Below are 23,956 nucleotides of genomic sequence, written 5' to 3'. Positions count from 1 at the left end.
ATGTCTACACTGTATTTCTGATCAATTAATGTTATTTTAATGGGCAAAAAAAAAAGCTTTTCTTTCAAAAACAAGAACATTTCTAAGTGACCGCAAAACTTTTTAATGGAGATATATACACACACATTATTGGACTACCCTCTGTCCCCCAGGTTTCAGAAACAAAGGCAGATAGTCTTGGTATTTCACAAGATGCAGCTTCTGTTATGCCCCGACTGACTGTGGGTGGCAGTAGCGAGCAGCACCGTAGTTTGCTTGATGGTGAAGTCTGAGCCGACGGAGCAAAGTCAAGTAGCAAAGATGGCGGTATCGGTGTTTCCCTGCGTGCGGCTGCGGTCCATCGGGGACGCGAACGGAGAGATCCAGCGACACTCCGAGCAACAGCCCCTGAGGTTGGAGGTTAAAAGCACCCCAGACACGGCTCTCTTAAATCTCTCCAATAGTAAGTAGCTGCTATAACCAGCTCCCGGGGTATTGATTATCCGCTAGTTTAGCTAGCGCTTCCTGCCTTGTGGCAGAAACCTTCACGATGCTATGAAGAATCAATCAGTAAAGCGGCGGCTAACTGACGTTAGCATCTTGCTAACCAGGTAGCATTTCACTGTGATGGGCCGGTGCGTTGGGATAGCACAAGTTCACCCAAAATGTGTTTTTCCAAAGTTAACTAATGTCGATGTTGTAGAAATTGGCTGGTTATTACCAGAATATTGATACAGTACGTATAAAATAGCATCTTTATTAACGTTGTGAGATGGCTAGGTAACTAGCATGCTAAGTTTGAGGCTTGGTGTGCCTATACATCTTGGTGGCTTTGTCCTGTAGCTTCACATCTTTCATTGTAGAGTAACGTCAGTTAGCCTGGAAACCCGACGTTGAATCTCACTGCATTTGATGTCGGGCGATAATTGAATCGTTGTGATCAGGAAAGTTAACTCCCTCGACCTCTGCAAGCCAGAATGTTGAATAGAAAGATATATTTGAACTTACTTTACCCGGGCGGTTGGTCCATTACGTGTAGGAACGAGACCATTCAAATAAGTGTAATTAAATCAACTTTTTCAAAATACTATTGTGTTTAAAATGTCTCACCTGAAGATGAAAAGAGAAGTATGTGTGCTTGCCAGGCGCTTGCACCTGTTTACATGCTTCTGCGGATGCTTCAGGTGAAGCACTGATAGTGACATTTTAACTCCCTACCAGTGCTTTGAAAAGTTGGTTTAATTCTACTTTGGAAATATGTGTGTGTGTGTGTGTGTGTGTGTGTGTGTGTGTGTGTGTGTGTGTGTGTGTGTGTGTGTGTGTGTGTGTGTGTGTGTGTGTGTGTGTGTGTGTGTGTGTGTGTGTGTGTGGTGTGTGTGTGTGTGTGTGTGTGACTTTATCTTACCTGTCTCTGGTGGTTTATCAACAGGCGATGAGACATCAGTCTTCAAGTGTTCGTTGTCCAGGGAAACGGAATGCAGTCGTGTGGGGAAACAGTCATTCATCATCACACTGGGCTGCAACAGTGTCCTGCTACAGTTCTCCACACCTGCAGGTAGGCTGTGTGGATGTTTTACAAAAGTTGTGCAGTGATTGCCTCACCGGTGGTGATGTAAAGTCTGTTTCTAAGTGAGTGTGTGTGTGTGTGTGTGTGTGTGTGTGTGTGTGTGTGTGTGTGTGAGTTTACTTCCTTCTATAACATTCTGAAGAGTTGCCGGGGCCACAATGCAGAACACTCAGTCTTCAGTGACAGGACAGAAGAGTCCTCTGCCGTGCAATACTTTCAGGTGGGACACACACACACACACACACACACACACACACACACACACACACACACACACACACACACACACACACACACACACACACACACACACACACACACACACACACACACCTGCACTGGCAAGGCATTTCCTGCAGTTCCATCTAATCCAACTCTCACATGGTGGTGTAGTGGAGGGGTAACGCAAGTAGACATAGTTTACACACCTTTTGTTAGGCCCGACAGTTTACACACCTTTTGCTGAAAAATGCATTGAAAGAACAGGAAGTGCTGCTTTTTCCACTGTGAACAGCGATCAGTTCAGCCACCAATGTTTTTATCACCACACACAGAGACAAACACAGCATTATGAAGTCTAAAAGACATTGGAGAGAACTGCTGAACTTTGACTGATTGGCCTCTGAATGACCTTTGCCTTCTGCCCTTTGACCCTCCTCTCCCTCCAGTTCTATGGCTATCTCTCTCAGCAGCAGAACATGATGCAGGACTATGTTCGGACCGGAACCTACCAACGTGCCATCCTTCAGAACCACGGTGACTTTAAGGACAAGGTACCAAACACAGACACACAGTGATTGATTTATGTGTGCTGCCAATCCAATGATCTGTGATCTCTCTTCCTCTTCCTCCCTCCCCTTCTCTCTAGGTGGTGTTAGATGTGGGCTGTGGTTCGGGTATTCTGTCGTTCTTTGCGGCGCAGGCCGGAGCCAGGAAGGTCTACGCTGTGGAGGCTAGCACCATGGCCCAGCACGCAGAGGTACCACACTGACCGCCCACCACACTGACCGCCCACCACACTGACCGCCCACCACACTGACCACCACCTACCACACTGACCACCACCTACCACACTGACCACCACCTACCACACTGACCACCACCTACCACACTGACCACCACCTACCACACTGACCACCACCTACCGCACTGACCACCACCTACCGCACTGACCACCACCTACCGCACTGACCACCACCTACCGCACTGACCACCACCTACCGCACTGACCACCACCTACCGCACTGACCACCACCTACCGCACTGACCACCACCTACCGCACTGACCACCACCTACCGCACTGACCACCACCTACCGCACTGACCACCACCTACCGCACTGACCACCACCTACCGCACTGACCACCACCTACCGCACTGACCACCTACCGCACTGACCACCACCTACCGCACTGACCACCTACCGCACTGACCACCACCTACCGCACTGACCACCTACCACACTGACCACCACCTACCACACTGACCGCCACCACACTGACCACCACCTACCACACTGACCACCACCTACCACACTGACCACCACCTACCACACTGACCACCACCTACCACACTGACCACCTACCACACTGACCACCACCTACCACACTGACCACCACCTACCACACTGACCACCAACTACCACACTGACCAACTACCACACTGACCACCACCTACCACACTGACCACCACCTACCACACTGACCTCACCTACCACACTGACCACCCACCGCACTGACCACCTACCACACTGACCACCACCTACCGCACTGACCACCACCTACCACACTGACCACCACCTACCACACTGACCACCACCTACCACACTGACCACCACCTACCACACTGACCACCACCTACCACACTGACCACCACCTACCGCACTGACCACCACCTACCGCACTGACCACCACCTACCGCACTGACCACCACCTACCGCACTGACCACCACCTACCGCACTGACCACCACCTACCGCACTGACCACCACCCACCGCACTGACCACCTACCACACTGACCACCACCTACCGCACTGACCACCACCTACCGCACTGACCACCTACCGCACTGACCACCCACCGCACTGACCACCTACCACACTGACCACCACCTACCACACTGACCACCACCTACCACACTGACCACCACCTACCACACTGACCACCACCTACCACACTGACCACCTACCACACTGACCACCTACCACACTGACCACCTACCACACTGACCACCACCTACCACACTGACCACCACCTACCACACTGACCACCACCTACCACACTGACCACCACCTACCACACTGACCACCTACCACACTGACCACCTACCACACTGACCACCTACCACACTGACCACCACCTACCGCACTGACCACCTACCACACTGACCGCCACCACACTGACCACACTGACCACCTACCACACTGACCACCTACCACACTGACCACCTACCACACTGACCACCTACCACACTGACCACCTACCACACTGACCACCTACCACACTGACCACCTACAACACTGACCACCACCTACCGCACTGACCACCACCTACCGCACTGACCACCTACCGCACTGACCACCTACCGCACTGACCACACTGACCACCTACCACACTGACCACCTACCACACTGACCACACTGACCGCTACCACACTGACCGCTACCACACTGACCACCTACCACACTGACCACCTACCACACTGACCACCACCTACCACACTGACCACCACCTACCACACTGACCACCACCTACCACACTGACCACCTACCACACTGACCACCACCTACCACACTGACCACCACCTACCACACTGACCACCAACTACCACACTGACCAACTACCACACTGACCACCACCTACCACACTGACCACCACCTACCACACTGACCACCTACCACACTGACCACCTACCACACTGACCACCCACCACACTGACCACCACCTACCACACTGACCACCACCTACCACACTGACCACCACCTACCACACTGACCACCACCTACCACACTGACCACCACCTACCGCACTGACCACCACCTACCGCACTGACCACCACCTACCGCACTGACCACCACCTACCGCACTGACCACCACCTACCGCACTGACCACCACCCACCGCACTGACCACCTACCACACTGACCACCACCTACCACACTGACCACCACCTACCGCACTGACCACCTACCGCACTGACCACCCACCGCACTGACCACCTACCGCACTGACCACCACCTACCACACTGACCACCACCTACCACACTGACCACCACCTACCACACTGACCACCACCTACCACACTGACCACCACCTACCACACTGACCACCACCTACCACACTGACCACCACCTACCACACTGACCACCACCTACCACACTGACCACCTACCACACTGACCACCTACCACACTGACCACTACCACACTGACCACCACCTACCGCACTGACCACCTACCACACTGACCACCACCTACCACACTGACCACCACCTACCACACTGACCACCACCTACCACACTGACCACCTACCACACTGACCACCTACCACACTGACCACCTACCACACTGACCACTACCACACTGACCACCACCTACCGCACTGACCACCTACCACACTGACCGCCACCACACTGACCACACTGACCACCTACCACACTGACCACCTACCACACTGACCACCTACCACACTGACCACCACCTACCACACTGACCACCACCTACCGCACTGACCACCTACTGCACTGACCACCTACCGCACTGACCACACTGACCACCTACCACACTGACCACACTGACCACCTACCGCACTGACCACCTACCGCACTGACCACCTACCACACTGACCACCTACCACACTGACCGCTACCACACTGACCACCTACCACACTGACCACCTACCACACTGACCACCTACCACACTGACCACCACCACCACACTGACCAACTACCACACTGACCAACTACCACACTGACCAACTACCACACTGACCAACTACCACACTGACCAACTACCACACTGACCACCACCTACCACACTGACCACCACCTACCACACTGACCACCACCTACCACACTGACCACCACCTACCACACTGACCACCTACCACACTGACCACCACCTACCACACTGACCACCAACTACCACACTGACCACCACCTACCACACTGACCACCACCTACCACACTGACCACCACCTACCACACTGACCACCACCTACCACACTGACCACCACCTACCACACTGACCACCCACCGCACTGACCACCTACCACACTGACCACCACCTACCACACTGACCACCCACCGCACTGACCACCTACCACACTGACCACCACCTACCGCACTGACCACCACCTACCGCACTGACCACCACCTACCGCACTGACCACCACCTACCGCACTGACCACCACCTACCGCACTGACCACCACCTACCGCACTGACCACCACCTACCGCACTGACCACCACCTACCGCACTGACCACCACCTACCGCCACCACCACCTACCGCACTGACCACCACCTACCGCACTGACCACCACCTACCGCACTGACCACCACCTACCGCACTGACCACCACCCACCGCACTGACCACCTACCACACTGACCACCACCTACCGCACTGACCACCACCTACCACACTGACCACCACCTACCACACTGACCACCTACCACACTGACCACCTACCACACTGACCACCTACCACACTGACCGCTACCACACTGACCGCTACCACACTGACCACCTACCACACTGACCACCTACCACACTGACCACCTACCACACTGACCACCACCACCACACTGACCAACTACCACACTGACCAACTACCACACTGACCAACTACCACACTGACCAACTACCACACTGACCACCACCTACCACACTGACCACCACCTACCACACTGACCACCACCTACCACACTGACCACCACCTACCACACTGACCACCTACCACACTGACCACACTGACCACCTACCACACTGACCACCTACCACACTGACCACCTACCACACTGACCACCACCTACCGCACTGACCACCACCTACCGCACTGACCACCTACCGCACTGACCACCTACCGCACTGACCACCTACCGCACTGACCACACTGACCACCTACCACACTGACCACACTGACCACCTACCGCACTGACCACCTACCACACTGACCACCTACCACACTGACCACACTGACCGCCACCACACTGACCGCCTACCACACTGACCACACTGACCGCCACCACACTGACCGCTACCACACTGACCACCTACCACACTGACCACCACCACCACACTGACCACCACCACCACACTGACCAACTACCACACTGACCAACTACCACACTGACCAACTACCACACTGACCAACTACCACACTGACCACCTACCACACTGACCACCACCTACCACACTGACCACCACCTACCACACTGACCACCACCTACCACACTGACCACCACCTACCACACTGACCACCACCTACCACACTGACCACCACCTACCACACTGACCACCACCTACCACACTGACCACCTACCACACTGACCACCACCTACCACACTGACCACCACCTACCACACTGACAGTATGAGTGTGTGTTCGTTTATTTTGCTGTGATATATTGTTATTGTGGTGATGCTTAGTGATGTTGTTGTTAATTAGACTACACTGAGAGCGCGTGGTCGAGGATGCCTCTCTCTCACATACACACTCTAACCCCGTGTGTGTAGGTGCTGGTAAACTCCAACGGAATGGGGGATCGTGTGGTGGTGATAGCAGGGAAGGTGGAGGAGATCTCTCTACCAGAGCAGGTGGACATCATCATCTCTGAACCCATGGGATACATGCTCTTCAACGAGAGAATGCTGGAGAGTTACCTACATGCCAAGAAGTTCCTCAAACCCAATGGTGAGGAGGGAGAGATGGAGGGAGGGGAGAGATGGAGGGGAGGGATGGAGGGAGAGGGATGGAGGGAGGAGAGAGATGGGGGAGGAGGAGAGAGATGGGGGAGGGAGAGATGGAGGGAGGAGGGATGGAGGGAGGAGGGAGAGATGGAGGGAGGAGGGAGAGATGGAGGGAGGAGGGAGAGATGGAGGGAGGAGGGAGAGATGGAGGGGGAGAGAGGGATGGAGGGGGAGAGAGAGATGGAGGGGGAGAGGGGATGGAGGAGAGAGGGGAGGAGGGAGAGATGGAGGGGGAGAGAGGGATGGAGGGGGAGAGGGGGATGGAGGGAGGAGAGAGGGATGGAGGGGGAGAGAGGGATGGAGGGGGAGAGGGGGATGGAGGGAGGAGAGGGGATGGAGGGAGGAGAGGGAGGAGAGGGGGATGGAGGGAGGAGAGGGGGATGGGGGGATGGAGGAGAGAGGTGGAGGGAGGGATGGAAGGAAAGAGGAAGTTAGAGAGAATGCTGGGGAGCTTCCTACATGCCAAGAAGTTGTTAAAGCTGAGAGCGAGGGAGGAGGTGATCGATGCGGGGGAGGTGATCGATGCGGGGGAGGTGATCGATGCGGGGGAGGTGATCGATGCGGGGAGGTGATCGATGCGGGGAGGTGATCGATGCGGGGGAGGCGATCGATGCGGGGGAGGCGATCGATGCGGGGGAGGCGATCGATGCGGGGGGGCGATCGATGCGGGGAGGCGATCGATGCGGGGGAGGCGATCGATGCGGGGGAGGCGATCGATGCGGGGGAGGCGATCGAGGAGTGGTATGAGTGAGGGAGGGATAGAGGAGTGGTATGAGTGAGGAGGAAGTGATGGATGAGGGCGGGAGGGATAGAGGAGTGGTATGAGTGAGGGAGGAAGTGATGGATGAGGGCGGGAGGGATAGAGCCCAATGGTAAGATGGATGGAGAACAGGAGATATGGAAGTAAAGAAAGAGGGGATGAGGAAATGGAATGTAAACAGGTGTATAGAGGTGTTGCCGACAGCCCTAACCCTCTCTCCTCTCCTAGGTAACATGTTCCCACTCTAGGGAACAGTAAACAGGTGTATAGAGGTGTTGCCGACAGCCCTAACCCTCTCTCCTCTCCTAGGTAACATGTTCCCACTCTAGGGAACAGTAAACAGGTATATAGAGGTGTTGCCGACAGCCCTAACCCTCTCTCCTCTCCTAGGTAACATGTTCCCCACTCTAGGGAACAGTAAACAGGTGTATAGAGGTGTTGCCGACAGCCCTAACCCTCTCTCCTCTCCTAGGTAACATGTTCCCCACTCTAGGGAACAGTAAACGGGTGTATAGAGGTGTTGCCGACAGCCCTAACCCTCTCTCCTCTCCTCTCCTAGGTAACATGTTCCCCACTCTAGGGAACAGTAAACAGGTGTATAGAGGTGTTGCCGACAGCCCTAACCCTCTCTCCTCTCCTAGGTAACATGTTCCCCACTCTAGGGAACAGTAAACAGGTGTATAGAGGTGTTGCCGACAGCCCTAACCCTCTCTCCTCTCCTAGGTAACATGTTCCCCACTCTAGGGAACAGTAAACAGGTGTATAGAGGTGTTGCCGACAGCCCTAACCCTCTCTCCTCTCCTAGGTAACATGTTCCCCACTCTAGGGAACAGTAAACAGGTGTATAGAGGTGTTGCCGACAGCCCTAACCCTCTCTCCTCTCCTAGGTAACATGTTCCCCACTCTAGGGAACAGTAAACAGGTGTATAGAGGTGTTGCCGACAGCCCTAACCCTCTCTCCTCTCCTAGGTAACATGTTCCCCACTCTAGGGAACAGTAAACAGGTGTATAGAGGTGTTGCCGACAGCCCTAACCCTCTCTCCTCTCCTAGGTAACATGTTCCCCACTCTAGGGAACAGTAAACAGGTATATAGAGGTGTTGCCGACAGCCCTAACCCTCTCTCCTCTCCTAGGTAACATGTTCCCCACTCTAGGGAACAGTAAACAGGTGTATAGAGGTGTTGCCGACAGCCCTAACCCTCTCTCCTCTCCTAGGTAACATGTTCCCCACTCTAGGGAACAGTAAACAGGTATATAAGGTGTTGCCGACAGCCCTAACCCTCTCTCCTCTCCTAGGTAACATGTTCCCACTCTAGGGAACAGTAAACAGGTGTATAGAGGTGTTGCCGACAGCCCTAACCCTCTCTCCTCTCCTAGGTAACATGTTCCCCACTCTAGGGAACAGTAAACAGGTGTATAGAGGTGTTGCCGACAGCCCTAACCCTCTCTCCTCTCCTAGGTAACATGTTCCCACTCTAGGGAACAGTAAACAGGTGTATAGAGGTGTTGCCGACAGCCCTAACCCTCTCTCCTCTCCTAGGTAACATGTTCCCCACTCTAGGGAACAGTAAACAGGTGTATAGAGGTGTTGCCGACAGCCCTAACCCTCTCTCCTCTCCTAGGTAACATGTTCCCACTCTAGGGAACAGTAAACAGGTGTATAGAGGTGTTGCCGACAGCCCTAACCCTCTCTCCTCTCCTAGGTAACATGTTCCCACTCTAGGGAACAGTAAACAGGTGTATAGAGGTGTTGCCGACAGCCCTAACCCTCTCTCCTCTCCTAGGTAACATGTTCCCCACTCTAGGGAACAGTAAACAGGTGTATAGAGGTGTTGCCGACAGCCCTAACCCTCTCTCCTCTCCTAGGTAACATGTTCCCCACTCTAGGGAACAGTAAACAGGTGTATAGAGGTGTTGCCGACAGCCCTAACCCTCTCTCCTCTCCTAGGTAACATGTTCCCCACTCTAGGGAACAGTAAACAGGTGTATAGAGGTGTTGCCGACAGCCCTAACCCTCTCTCCTCTCCTAGGTAACATGTTCCCCACTCTAGGGAACAGTAAACGGGTGTATAGAGGTGTTGCCGACAGCCCTAACCCTCTCTCCTCTCCTCTCCTAGGTAACATGTTCCCCACTCTAGGGAACAGTAAACAGGTGTATAGAGGTGTTGCCGACAGCCCTAACCCTCTCTCCTCTCCTAGGTAAGATGTTCCCCACTCTAGGGAACAGTAAACAGGTGTATAGAGGTGTTGCCGACAGCCCTAACCCTCTCTCCTCTCCTAGGTAACATGTTCCCCACTCTAGGGAACAGTAAACAGGTGTATAGAGGTGTTGCCGACAGCCCTAACCCTCTCTCCTCTCCTAGGTAACATGTTCCCCACTCTAGGGAACAGTAAACAGGTGTATAGAGGTGTTGCCGACAGCCCTAACCCTCTCTCCTCTCCTAGGTAACATGTTCCCCACTCTAGGGATCAGTAAACAGGTGTATAGAGGTGTTGCCGACAGCCCTAACCCTCTCTCCTCTCCTAGGTAACATGTTCCCCACTCTAGGGAACAGTAAACAGGTGTATAGAGGTGTTGCCGACAGCCCTAACCCTCTCTCCTCTCCTAGGTAACATGTTCCCCACTCTAGGGAACAGTAAACAGGTATATAGAGGTGTTGCCGACAGCCCTAACCCTCTCTCCTCTCCTAGGTAACATGTTCCCCACTCTAGGGAACAGTAAACAGGTGTATAGAGGTGTTGCCGACAGCCCTAACCCTCTCTCCTCTCCTAGGTAACATGTTCCCCACTCTAGGGAACAGTAAACAGGTATATAGAGGTGTTGCCGACAGCCCTAACCCTCTCTCCTCTCCTAGGTAACATGTTCCCACTCTAGGGAACAGTAAACAGGTGTATAGAGGTGTTGCCGACAGCCCTAACCCTCTCTCCTCTCCTAGGTAACATGTTCCCCACTCTAGGGAACAGTAAACAGGTGTATAGAGGTGTTGCCGACAGCCCTAACCCTCTCTCCTCTCCTAGGTAACATGTTCCCACTCTAGGGAACAGTAAACAGGTGTATAGAGGTGTTGCCGACAGCCCTAACCCTCTCTCCTCTCCTAGGTAACATGTTCCCCACTCTAGGGAACAGTAAACAGGTGTATAGAGGTGTTGCCGACAGCCCTAACCCTCTCTCCTCTCCTAGGTAACATGTTCCCACTCTAGGGAACAGTAAACAGGTATATAGAGGTGTTGCCGACAGCCCTAACCCTCTCTCCTCTCCTAGGTAACATGTTCCCACTCTAGGGAACAGTAAACAGGTGTATAGAGGTGTTGCCGACAGCCCTAACCCTCTCTCCTCTCCTAGGTAACATGTTCCCACTCTAGGGAACAGTAAACAGGTGTATAGAGGTGTTGCCGACAGCCCTAACCCTCTCTCCTCTCCTAGGTAACATGTTCCCCACTCTAGGGAACAGTAAACAGGTGTATAGAGGTGTTGCCGACAGCCCTAACCCTCTCTCCTCTCCTAGGTAACATGTTCCCCACTCTAGCGAACAGTAAACAGGTGTATAGAGGTGTTGCCGACAGCCCTAACCCTCTCTCCTCTCCTAGGTAACATGTTCCCACTCTAGGGAACAGTAAACAGGTGTATAGAGGTGTTGCCGACAGCCCTAACCCTCTCTCCTCTCCTAGGTAACATGTTCCCCACTCTAGGGAACAGTAAACAGGTGTATAGAGGTGTTGCCGACAGCCCTAACCCTCTCTCCTCTCCTAGGTAACATGTTCCCCACTCTAGGGAACAGTAAACAGGTGTATAGAGGTGTTGCCGACAGCCCTAACCCTCTCTCCTCTCCTAGGTAACATGTTCCCCACTCTAGGGAACAGTAAACAGGTGTATAGAGGTGTTGCCGACAGCCCTAACCCTCTCTCCTCTCCTAGGTAACATATTCCCCACTCTAGGGAACAGTAAACAGGTGTATAGAGGTGTTGCCGACAGCCCTAACCCTCTCTCCTCTCCTAGGTAACATGTTCCCCACTCTAGGGAACAGTAAACAGGTATATAGAGGTGTTGCCGACAGCCCTAACCCTCTCTCCTCTCCTAGGTAACATGTTCCCCACTCTAGGGAACAGTAAACAGGTATATAGAGGTGTTGCCGACAGCCCTAACCCTCTCTCCTCTCCTAGGTAACATGTTCCCCACTCTAGGGAACAGTAAACAGGTGTATAGAGGTGTTGCCGACAGCCCTAACCCTCTCTCCTCTCCTAGGTAACATGTTCCCCACTCTAGGGAACAGTAAACAGGTATATAGAGGTGTTGCCGACAGCCCTAACCCTCTCTCCTCTCCTAGGTAACATGTTCCCCACTCTAGGGAACAGTAAACGGGTGTATAGAGGTGTTGCCGACAGCCCTAACCCTCTCCTCTCCTAGGTAACATGTTCCCCACTCTAGGGAACAGTAAACGGGTATATAGAGGTGTTGCCGACAGCCCTAACCCTCTCTCCTCTCCTAGGTAACATGTTCCCCACTCTAGGGAACAGTAAACAGGTATATAGAGGTGTTGCCGACAGCCCTAACCCTCTCTCCTCTCCTAGGTAACATGTTCCCCACTCTAGGGAACAGTAAACAGGTATATAGAGGTGTTGCCGACAGCCCTAACCCTCTCTCCTCTCCTAGGTAACATGTTCCCCACTCTAGGGAACAGTAAACAGGTGTATAGAGGTGTTGCCGACAGCCCTAACCCTCTCTCCTCTCCTAGGTAACATGTTCCCCACTCTAGGGAACAGTAAACAGGTATATAGAGGTGTTGCCGACAGCCCTAACCCTCTCTCCTCTCCTAGGTAACATGTTCCCCACTCTAGGGAACAGTAAACGGGTGTATAGAGGTGTTGCCGACAGCCCTAACCCTCTCCTCTCCTAGGTAACATGTTCCCCACTCTAGGGAACAGTAAACAGGTGTATAGAGGTGTTGCCGACAGCCCTAACCCTCTCTCCTCTCCTAGGTAACATGTTCCCCACTCTAGGGAACAGTAAACAGGTGTATAGAGGTGTTGCCGACAGCCCTAACCCTCTCTCCTCTCCTAGGTAACATGTTCCCCACTCTAGGTGACGTCCACCTGGCTCCCTTCACAGATGAACAGTTATACATGGAACAGTTCACCAAGGCCAACTTCTGGTGAATCTCCTTTCACTTTACTTTTTACCTTCATTTAACAAGCTACAGTCTAACTCTCACTTATGCAACTTCTGGTGAACTATATATACTTACTATATTATTAAAGCTTCATTTTCACCTGGAAAGTGTTGGGGGGGGGGGGGGATTCACCAGACCATTGTTACAACTATACAAAAATGTTGAATTGTCACTACGTCAACTAACTAAAGCCACTTCCCACGGTCTCTCTCTGTCTGTCAGGTATCAGCCATCGTTCCATGGTGTTGATCTGTCATCGCTGAGAGAAGCTGCAGTAGACGAGTACTTCAGACAACCCATTGTGGTGAGACTCCCCCCCACCTGGTTCTCCCCCCCTCTATTCTATTAGGTTCTCTCTCCCCTCCTCTCTCTCTCTCTATTCTATTAGGTTCTCTCTCCCTCCTCTCTCTCTCTCTATTCTATTAGGTTCTCTCTCCCCTCTCTCCCCTCTATTCTATTAGGTTCTCTCTCCCCTCCTCTCTCTCTCTCTATTCTATTAGGTTCTCTCTCCCTCCTCTCTCTCTCTCTATTCTATTAGGTTCTCTCTCCCCTCTCTCTCCCCTCTATTCTATTAGGTTCTCTCTCCCCTCCTCTCTCTCTCTATTCTATTAGGTTCTCTCTCCCTCCTCTCTCTCTCTATTCTATTAGGTTCTCTCTCCCTCCTCTCTCCCCTCTATTCTATTAGGTTCTCTCTCCCCTCCTCTCTCTCTCTATTCTATTAGGTTCTCTCTCCCTCCTCTCTCTCTCTATTCTATTAGGTTCTCTCTCCCCTCTCTCTCCCCTCTATTCTATTAGGTTCTCTCTCCCCTCCTCTCTCTCTATTCTATTAGGTTCTCTCTCTCTATTCTATTAGGTTCTCTCTCCCCTCCTCTCTCTCTCTATTCTATTAGGTTCTCTCCCCTCTCTCTCGCTATTCTATTAGGTTCTCTCTCCCCTCCTCTCTCTATTCTATTAGGTTCTCTCTCCCCTCCTCTCTCTCTATTCTATTAGGTTCTCTCTCCCCTCTCTCTCTCTCTCTATTCTATTAGGTTCTCTCTCCCCTCCTCTCTCTCTATTCTATTAGGTTCTCTCTCCCCTCCTCTCTCTCTCTCTATTCTATTAGGTTCTCTCTCCCCTCCTCTCTCTCTCTCTATTCTATTAGGTTCTCTCTCCCCTCTCTCTCTCTCTCTATTCTATTAGGTTCTCTCTCCCCCTCCTCTCTCCCCTCTATTCTATTAGGTTCTCTCTCCCCTCCTCTCTCTCTATTCTATTAGGTTCTCTCTCCCCTCCTCTCTCTCTCTATTCTATTAGGTTCTCTCTCCCCTCTCTCTCTCTCTCTATTCTATTAGGTTCTCTCTCTCTCTATTCTATTAGGTTCTCTCTCCCCTCTCTCTCTCTCTCTATTATATTAGGTTCTCTCTCCCCTCCTCTCTCTCTCTATTCTATTAGGTTCTCTCTCCCCTCCTCTCTCTCTCTATTCTATTAGGTTCTCTCTCCCCTCTATTCTATTAGGTTCTCTCTCCCCTCCTCTCTCTCTCTCTATTCTATTAGGTTCTCTCTCCCCTCCTCTCTCTCTATTCTATTAGGTTCTCTCCCCTCTCTCTCTCTCTATTCTATTAGGTTCTCTCTCCCCTCTCTCTCTCTCTATTCTATTAGGTTCTCTCTCCCCTCCTCTCTCTCTCTATTCTATTAGGTTCTCTCTCCCCTCCTCTCTCTCTCTCTATTCTATTAGGTTCTCTCTCCCCTCCTCTCTCTCTCTCTATTCTATTAGGTTCTCTCTCCCCTCCTCTCTCTCTCTATTCTATTAGGTTCTCTCTCCCCTCCTCTCTCTCTCTCTATTCTATTAGGTTCTCTCTCCCTCCTCACTCCCCTCTATTCTATTAGGTTCTCTCTCCCCTCCTCTCTCTCTATTCTATTAGGTTCTCTCTCCCCTCCTCTCTCTCTATTCTATTAGGTTCTCTCTCCCCTCCTCTCTCTCTCTCTATTCTATTAGGTTCTCTCTCCCCTCCTCTCTCTCTCTCTATTCTATTAGGTTCTCTCTCCCCTCTCTCTCTATTCTATTAGGTTCTCTCTCCCCTCCTCTCTCTCTCTCTATTCTATTAGGTTCTCTCTCCCCTCTCTCTCTCTCTCTTCTATTAGGTTCTCTCTCCCCTCCTCTCTCTCTCTATTCTATTAGGTTCTCTCTCCCCTCCTCTCTCTCTCTCTATTCTATTAGGTTCTCTCTCCCCTCCTCTCTCTCTCTATTCTATTAGGTTCTCTCTCCCCTCCTCTCTCTCTCTATTCTATTAGGTTCTCTCTCTCCTCCTCTCTCTCTCTATTCTATTAGGTTCTCTCTCCCCTCTCTCTATTCTATTAGGTTCTCTCTCCCCTCTCTCTCTATTCTATTAGGTTCTCTCTCCCCTCCTCTCTCTCTCTATTCTATTAGGTTCTCTCTCCCCTCTCTCTCTCTATTCTATTAGGTTCTCTCTCCCCTCTCTCTCTCTCTATTCTATTAGGTTCTCTCTCCCCTCTCTCTCTCTCTATTCTATTAGGTTCTCTCTCCCCTCCTCTCTCCCCTCTATTCTATTAGGTTCTCTCTCCCCTCCTCTCTCTCTCTATTCTATTAGGTTCTCTCTCCCCTCCTCTCTCTCTCTCTATTCTATTAGGTTCTCTCTCCCCTCCTCTCTCTCTCTCTATTCTATTAGGTTCTCTCTCCCCTCCTCTCTCTCTCTATTCTATTAGGTTCTCTCTCCCCTCCTCTCTCTCTCTCTATTCTATTAGGTTCTCTCTCCCTCCTCTCTCCCCTCTATTCTATTAGGTTCTCTCTCCCCTCTATTCTATTAGGTTCTCTCTCCCCTCCTCTCTCTCTATTCTATTAGGTTCTCTCTCCCCTCCTCTCTCTCTATTCTATTAGGTTCTCTCTCCCCTCCTCTCTCTCTCTCTATTCTATTAGGTTCTCTCTCCCCTCCTCTCTCTCTCTCTATTCTATTAGGTTCTCTCTCCCCTCCTCTCTCTCTCTCTATTCTATTAGGTTCTCTCTCCCCTCCTCTCTCTCTCTCTATTCTATTAGGTTCTCTCTCCCCTCCTCTCTCTCTCTCTATTCTATTAGGTTCTCTCTCCCCTCCTCTCTCTCTCTCTATTCTATTAGGTTCTCTCTCCCCTCTCTCTCTCTCTCTCTATTCTATTAGGTTCTCTCTCTCCTCTATTAGGTTCTCTCTCTCTCTATTCTATTAGGTTCTCTCTCTCCTCTCTCTCTCTCTCTCTATTCTATTAGGTTCTCTCTCCCCTCCTCTCTCTCTCTATTCTATTAGGTTCTCTCTCCCCTCCTCTCTCTCTCTCTATTCTATTAGGTTCTCTCTCCCTCCTCTCTCCCCTCTATTCTATTAGGTTCTCTCTCCCCTCTATTCTATTAGGTTCTCTCTCCCTCCTCTCTCTCTATTCTATTAGGTTCTCTCTCCCCTCCTCTCTCTCTCTCTATTCTATTAGGTTCTCTCTCCCCTCCTCTCTCCCCTCTATTCTATTAGGTTCTCTCTCCCCTCCTCTCTCTCTCTATTCTATTAGGTTCTCTCTCCCCTCCTCTCTCTCTCTCTATTCTATTAGGTTCTCTCTCCCCTCCTCTCTCTCTCTCTATTCTATTAGGTTCTCTCTCCCCTCCTCTCTCTCTCTATTCTATTAGGTTCTCTCTCCCCTCCTCTCTCTCTCTCTATTCTATTAGGTTCTCTCTCCCTCCTCTCTCCCCTCTATTCTATTAGGTTCTCTCTCCCCTCTATTCTATTAGGTTCTCTCTCCCCTCCTCTCTCTCTATTCTATTAGGTTCTCTCTCCCCTCCTCTCTCTCTATTCTATTAGGTTCTCTCTCCCCTCCTCTCTCTCTATTCTATTAGGTTCTCTCTCCCCTCCTCTCTCTCTCTCTATTCTATTAGGTTCTCTCTCCCCTCCTCTCTCTCTCTCTATTCTATTAGGTTCTCTCTCCCCTCCTCTCTCTCTCTCTATTCTATTAGGTTCTCTCTCCCCTCCTCTCTCTCTCTATTCTATTAGGTTCTCTCTCTCCTCTATTAGGTTCTCTCTCTCTCTATTCTATTAGGTTCTCTCTCTCCTCTCTCTCTCTCTCTCTCTATTCTATTAGGTTCTCTCTCCCCTCTCTCTCTCTCTATTCTATTAGGTTCTCTCTCCCCTCCTCTCTCTCTCTGTTCTATTAGGTTCTCTCTCTCTCTATTCTATTAGGTTCTCTCTCCCCTCTCTCTCTATTCTATTAGGTTCTCTCTCTCTCTATTCTATTAGGTTCTCTCTCCCCTCTCTCTCTCTATTCTATTAGGTTCTCTCTCCCCTCCTCTCTCTCTCTATTCTATTAGGTTCTCTCTCCCCTCCTCTCTCTCTCTCTATTCTATTAGGTTCTCTCTCCCCTCTCTCTCTCTCTCTATTCTATTAGGTTCTCTCTCCCCCTCCTCTCTCCCCTCTATTCTATTAGGTTCTCTCTCCCCTCCTCTCTCTCTATTCTATTAGGTTCTCTCTCCCCTCCTCTCTCTCTCTATTCTATTAGGTTCTCTCTCCCCTCTCTCTCTCTCTCTATTCTATTAGGTTCTCTCTCTCTCTATTCTATTAGGTTCTCTCTCCCCTCTCTCTCTCTCTCTCTATTATATTAGGTTCTCTCTCCCCTCCTCTCTCTCTCTATTCTATTAGGTTCTCTCTCCCCTCCTCTCTCTCTCTATTCTATTAGGTTCTCTCTCCCCTCTATTCTATTAGGTTCTCTCTCCCCTCCTCTCTCTCTCTCTATTCTATTAGGTTCTCTCTCCCCTCCTCTCTCTCTATTCTATTAGGTTCTCTCCCCTCCTCTCTCTCTATTCTATTAGGTTCTCTCTCCCCTCTCTCTCTCTCTATTCTATTAGGTTCTCTCTCCCCTCCTCTCTCTCTCTATTCTATTAGGTTCTCTCTCCCCTCCTCTCTCTCTCTCTATTCTATTAGGTTCTCTCTCCCCTCCTCTCTCTCTCTCTATTCTATTAGGTTCTCTCTCCCCTCCTCTCTCTCTCTATTCTATTAGGTTCTCTCTCCCCTCCTCTCTCTCTCTCTATTCTATTAGGTTCTCTCTCCCTCCTCACTCCCCTCTATTCTATTAGGTTCTCTCTCCCCTCCTCTCTCTCTATTCTATTAGGTTCTCTCTCCCCTCCTCTCTCTCTATTCTATTAGGTTCTCTCTCCCCTCCTCTCTCTCTCTATTCTATTAGGTTCTCTCTCCCCTCCTCTCTCTCTCTCTATTCTATTAGGTTCTCTCTCCCCTCTCTCTCTATTCTATTAGGTTCTCTCTCCCCTCCTCTCTCTCTCTCTATTCTATTAGGTTCTCTCTCCCCTCCTCTCTCTCTCTTCTATTAGGTTCTCTCTCCCCTCCTCTCTCTCTCTATTCTATTAGGTTCTCTCTCCCCTCCTCTCTCTCTCTCTATTCTATTAGGTTCTCTCTCCCCTCCTCTCTCTCTCTATTCTATTAGGTTCTCTCTCCCCTCCTCTCTCTCTCTATTCTATTAGGTTCTCTCTCTCCTCCTCTCTCTCTCTATTCTATTAGGTTCTCTCTCCCCTCTCTCTATTCTATTAGGTTCTCTCTCCCCTCTCTCTCTATTCTATTAGGTTCTCTCTCCCCTCCTCTCTCTCTCTATTCTATTAGGTTCTCTCTCCCCTCTCTCTCTCTATTCTATTAGGTTCTCTCTCCCCTCTCTCTCTCTCTATTCTATTAGGTTCTCTCTCCCCTCTCTCTCTCTATTCTATTAGGTTCTCTCTCCCCTCCTCTCTCCCCTCTATTCTATTAGGTTCTCTCTCCCCTCCTCTCTCTCTCTATTCTATTAGGTTCTCTCTCCCCTCCTCTCTCTCTCTCTATTCTATTAGGTTCTCTCTCCCCTCCTCTCTCTCTCTCTATTCTATTAGGTTCTCTCTCCCCTCCTCTCTCTCTCTATTCTATTAGGTTCTCTCTCCCTCCTCTCTCTCTCTCTATTCTATTAGGTTCTCTCTCCCTCCTCTCTCCCCTCTATTCTATTAGGTTCTCTCTCCCCTCTATTCTATTAGGTTCTCTCTCCCCCTCTCTCTCTATTCTATTAGGTTCTCTCTCCCCTCCTCTCTCTCTATTCTATTAGGTTCTCTCTCCCCTCCTCTCTCTCTCTCTATTCTATTAGGTTCTCTCTCCCCTCCTCTCTCTCTCTCTATTCTATTAGGTTCTCTCTCCCCTCCTCTCTCTCTCTCTATTCTATTAGGTTCTCTCTCCCCTCCTCTCTCTCTCTCTATTCTATTAGGTTCTCTCTCCCCTCCTCTCTCTCTCTCTATTCTATTAGGTTCTCTCTCCCCTCCTCTCTCTCTCTCTATTCTATTAGGTTCTCTCTCCCCTCCTCTCTCTCTCTCTCTATTCTATTAGGTTCTCTCTCTCCTCTATTAGGTTCTCTCTCTCTCTATTCTATTAGGTTCTCTCTCTCCTCTCTCTCTCTCTCTCTATTCTATTAGGTTCTCTCTCCCCTCCTCTCTCTCTCTATTCTATTAGGTTCTCTCTCCCCTCCTCTCTCTCTCTCTATTCTATTAGGTTCTCTCTCCCTCCTCTCTCCCCTCTATTCTATTAGGTTCTCTCTCCCCTCTATTCTATTAGGTTCTCTCTCCCCTCCTCTCTCTCTATTCTATTAGGTTCTCTCTCCCCTCCTCTCTCTCTCTCTATTCTATTAGGTTCTCTCTCCCCTCCTCTCTCCCCTCTATTCTATTAGGTTCTCTCTCCCCTCCTCTCTCTCTCTATTCTATTAGGTTCTCTCTCCCCTCCTCTCTCTCTCTCTATTCTATTAGGTTCTCTCTCCCCTCCTCTCTCTCTCTCTATTCTATTAGGTTCTCTCTCCCCTCCTCTCTCTCTCTATTCTATTAGGTTCTCTCTCCCCCTCCTCTCTCTCTCTCTATTCTATTAGGTTCTCTCTCCCTCCTCTCTCCCCTCTATTCTATTAGGTTCTCTCTCCCCTCTATTCTATTAGGTTCTCTCTCCCCCTCCTCTCTCTCTATTCTATTAGGTTCTCTCTCCCTCCTCTCTCTCTATTCTATTAGGTTCTCTCTCCCCTCCTCTCTCTCTATTCTATTAGGTTCTCTCTCCCCTCCTCTCTCTCTCTCTATTCTATTAGGTTCTCTCTCCCCTCCTCTCTCTCTCTCTATTCTATTAGGTTCTCTCTCCCTCCTCTCTCTCTCTCTATTCTATTAGGTTCTCTCTCCCCCTCTCTCTCTCTATTCTATTAGGTTCTCTCTCTCCTCTATTAGGTTCTCTCTCTCTCTATTCTATTAGGTTCTCTCTCTCCTCTCTCTCTCTCTCTCTCTATTCTATTAGGTTCTCTCTCCCCTCTCTCTCTCTCTATTCTATTAGGTTCTCTCTCCCCTCCTCTCTCTCTCTGTTCTATTAGGTTCTCTCTCTCTCTATTCTATTAGGTTCTCTCTCCCCTCTCTCTCTATTCTATTAGGTTCTCTCTCTCTCTATTCTATTAGGTTCTCTCTCCCCTCTCTCTCTCTCTATTCTATTAGGTTCTCTCTCCCCTCCTCTCTCTCTCTCTATTCTATTAGGTTCTCTCTCCCCTCCTCTCTCTCTCTCTATTCTATTAGGTTCTCTCTCCCCTCCTCTCTCTCTCTCTATTCTATTAGGTTCTCTCTCCCCTCCTCTCTCTCTCTCTATTCTATTAGGTTCTCTCTCTCTGTATTCTATTAGGTTCTCTCTCCCCTCCTCTCTCTCTCTCTATTCTATTAGGTTCTCTCTCCCCTCTCTCTCTCTCTCTCTCTCTCTCTCTCTCTCTCTATTCTATTAGGTTCTCTCTCCCCTCTCTCTCTCTCTATTCTATTAGGTTCTCTCTCCCCTCCTCTCTCTCTCTATTCTATTAGGTTCTCTCTCTCTCTATTCTATTAGGTTCTCTCTCCCCTCTCTCTCTCTCTCTATTCTATTAGGTTCTCTCTCCCCTCTCTCTCTCTCTCTATTCTATTAGGTTCTCTCTCTCTCTATTCTATTAGGTTCTCTCTCCCCTCTCTCTCTCTATTCTATTAGGTTCTCTCTCTCTCTATTCTATTAGGTTCTCTCTCCCCTCTCTCTCTCTCTCTATTCTATTAGGTTCTCTCTCCCCTCTCTCTCTCTCTCTATTCTATTAGGTTCTCTCTCCCCTCTCTCTCTCTCTATTCTATTAGGTTCTCTCTCCCCTCCTCTCTCTCTCTATTCTATTAGGTTCTCTCTCTCTCTATTCTATTAGGTTCTCTCTCCCCTCTCTCTCTCTATTCTATTAGGTTCTCTCTCCCCTCTCTCTCTCTCTATTCTATTAGGTTCTCTCTCCCCTCCTCTCTCTCTCTCTATTCTATTAGGTTCTCTCTCCCCTCCTCTCTCTCTCTCTATTCTATTAGGTTCTCTCTCCCCTCCTCTCTCTCTCTCTATTCTATTAGGTTCTCTCTCCCCTCTCTTTTTCTCTATTCTATTAGGTTCTCTCTCCCCTCCTCTCTCTCTCTCTATTCTATTAGGTTCTCTCTCCCCTCTCTCTCTCTCTCTATTCTATTAGGTTCTCTCTCCCCTCTCTCTCTCTCTATTCTATTAGGTTCTCTCTCCCCTCCTCTCTCTCTCTATTCTATTAGGTTCTCTCTCTCTCTATTCTATTAGGTTCTCTCTCCCCTCTCTCTCTCTCTATTCTATTAGGTTCTCTCTCCCCTCTCTCTCTCTCTATTCTATTAGGTTCTCTCTCCCCTCCTCTCTCTCTCTCTATTCTATTAGGTTCTCTCTCCCCTCTCTCTCTCTATTCTATTAGGTTCTCTCTCCCCTCTCTCTCTCTATTCTATTAGGTTCTCTCTCCCCTCTCTCTCTATTCTATTAGGTTCTCTCTCCCCTCCTCTCTCTCTCTATTCTATTAGGTTCTCTCTCCCCTCTCTCTCTCTCTCTCTCTCTCTCTATTCTATTAGGTTCTCTCTCCCCTCTCTCTCTCTCTATTCTATTAGGTTCTCTCTCCCCTCCTCTCTCTCTCTATTCTATTAGGTTCTCTCTCTCTCTATTCTATTAGGTTCTCTCTCCCCTCTCTCTCTCTCTCTATTCTATTAGGTTCTCTCTCCCCTCTCTCTCTCTCTCTATTCTATTAGGTTCTCTCTCCCCTCTCTCTCTCTATTCTATTCTATTAGGTTCTCTCTCCCCTCTCTCTCTCTCTCTATTCTATTAGGTTCTCTCTCTCTCTATTCTATTAGGTTCTCTCTCCCCCCTCTCTCTCTCTCTCTATTCTATTAGGTTCTCTCTCCCCTCCTCTCTCTCTCTATTCTATTAGGTTCTCTCTCCCCTCCTCTCTCTCTCTATTCTATTAGGTTCTCTCTCCCCTCCTCTCTCTCTCTATTCTATTAGGTTCTCTCTCCCCTCCTCTCTCTCTCTATTCTATTAGGTTCTCTCTCCCCTCCTCTCTCTCTCTATTCTATTAGGTTCTCTCTCCCCTCCTCTCTCTCTCTATTCTATTAGGTTCTCTCTCCCCTCCTCTCTCTCTCTATTCTATTAGGTTCTCTCTCCCCTCCTCTCTCTCTCTATTCTATTAGGTTCTCTCTCCCCTCTCTCTCTCTATTCTATTAGGTTCTCTCTCCCCTCCTCTCTCTCTATTCTATTAGGTTCTCTCTCCCCTCCTCTCTCTCTATTCTATTAGGTTCTCTCTCCCCTCCTCTCTCTCTATTCTATTAGGTTCTCTCTCCCCTCTCTCTCTCTCTCTATTCTATTAGGTTCTCTCTCCCCTCCTCTCTCTCTCTATTCTATTAGGTTCTCTCTATTCTATTAGGTTCTCTCTCCCCTCTCTCTCTCTATTCTATTCGGTTCTCTCTCCCCTCTCTCTCTCTCTCTCTCTCTATTCTATTAGGTTCTCTCTCCCCTCCTCTCTCTCTCTATTATATTAGGTTCTCTCTCCCCTCTCTCTCTCTCTCTATTCTATTAGGTTCTCTCTCCCCTCCTCTCTCTCTATTCTATTAGGTTCTCTCTCCCCTCCTCTCTCTATTCTATTAGGTTCTCTCTCCCCTCTCTCTCTCTATTCTATTAGGTTCTCTCTCCCCTCCTCTCTCTCTCTATTCTATTAGGTTCTCTCTATTCTATTAGGTTCTCTCTCCCCTCCTCTCTCTCTCTATTCTATTAGGTTCTCTCTATTCTATTAGGTTCTCTCTCCCCTCTCTCTCTCTATTCTATTAGGTTCTCTCTCCCCTCCTCTCTCTCTCTATTCTATTCGGTTCTCTCTCCCCTCTCTCTCTCTCTCTCTCTCTCTATTCTATTAGGTTCTCTCTCCCCTCCTCTCTCTCTCTCTATTCTATTAGGTTCTCTCTCCCCTCCTCTCTCTCTAATTCAGTATGCTTTAATGGCATGATTGACAAGGTGAATGTTGCTGAAGCCAAGTCACTCAGAACAATTATCAAAATAAAAAAACTATATACATACAGTTGAATTCGGAAGTTTACATACACCTTAGCCAAATACATTTAAACTCAGTTTTTCACAACACCTGACATTTAATCCTAGTAAAAATTCCCTGTCGTAGGTCAGTTAGGATCACCACTTTATTTTAAGAATGTGAAATGTCAGAATAA

General features: G+C 49.7%; 1 protein-coding gene across 2 annotated transcripts in view; it reads left to right on the top strand.

The window, feature by feature from the left end:
• The first annotated feature begins 226 nt into the window (after positions 1–226).
• The window catches only part of LOC124018582 (histone-arginine methyltransferase CARM1-like), a 54,821-nt gene continuing 31,091 nt past the window's right edge, over positions 227–23,956 (top strand). Inside the window, exons 1-8 of one of the 2 annotated variants that reach the window (XM_046333918.1) lie at positions 227–442; positions 1,409–1,534; positions 1,660–1,766; positions 2,215–2,319; positions 2,415–2,525; positions 7,279–7,456; positions 13,332–13,422; positions 13,663–13,744. In XM_046333918.1, the coding sequence (XP_046189874.1) occupies positions 259–442; positions 1,409–1,534; positions 1,660–1,766; positions 2,215–2,319; positions 2,415–2,525; positions 7,279–7,456; positions 13,332–13,422; positions 13,663–13,744 (984 nt within the window). In that variant the 5' untranslated portion in view covers positions 227–258. The remainder of the gene's footprint in view (positions 443–1,408; positions 1,535–1,659; positions 1,767–2,214; positions 2,320–2,414; positions 2,526–7,278; positions 7,457–13,331; positions 13,423–13,662; positions 13,745–23,956) is intronic. The other variant, XM_046333917.1, reaches the window with a different exon arrangement.

The sequence above is a fragment of the Oncorhynchus gorbuscha genome, unplaced genomic scaffold, assembly GCF_021184085.1.
Source record: "Oncorhynchus gorbuscha isolate QuinsamMale2020 ecotype Even-year unplaced genomic scaffold, OgorEven_v1.0 Un_scaffold_550, whole genome shotgun sequence".
Taxonomy (NCBI): domain Eukaryota; kingdom Metazoa; phylum Chordata; class Actinopteri; order Salmoniformes; family Salmonidae; genus Oncorhynchus; species Oncorhynchus gorbuscha.
The sequence above is the reverse complement of the archived record's forward strand: the minus strand, read 5'-3'. Positions and strand labels throughout refer to the sequence as shown.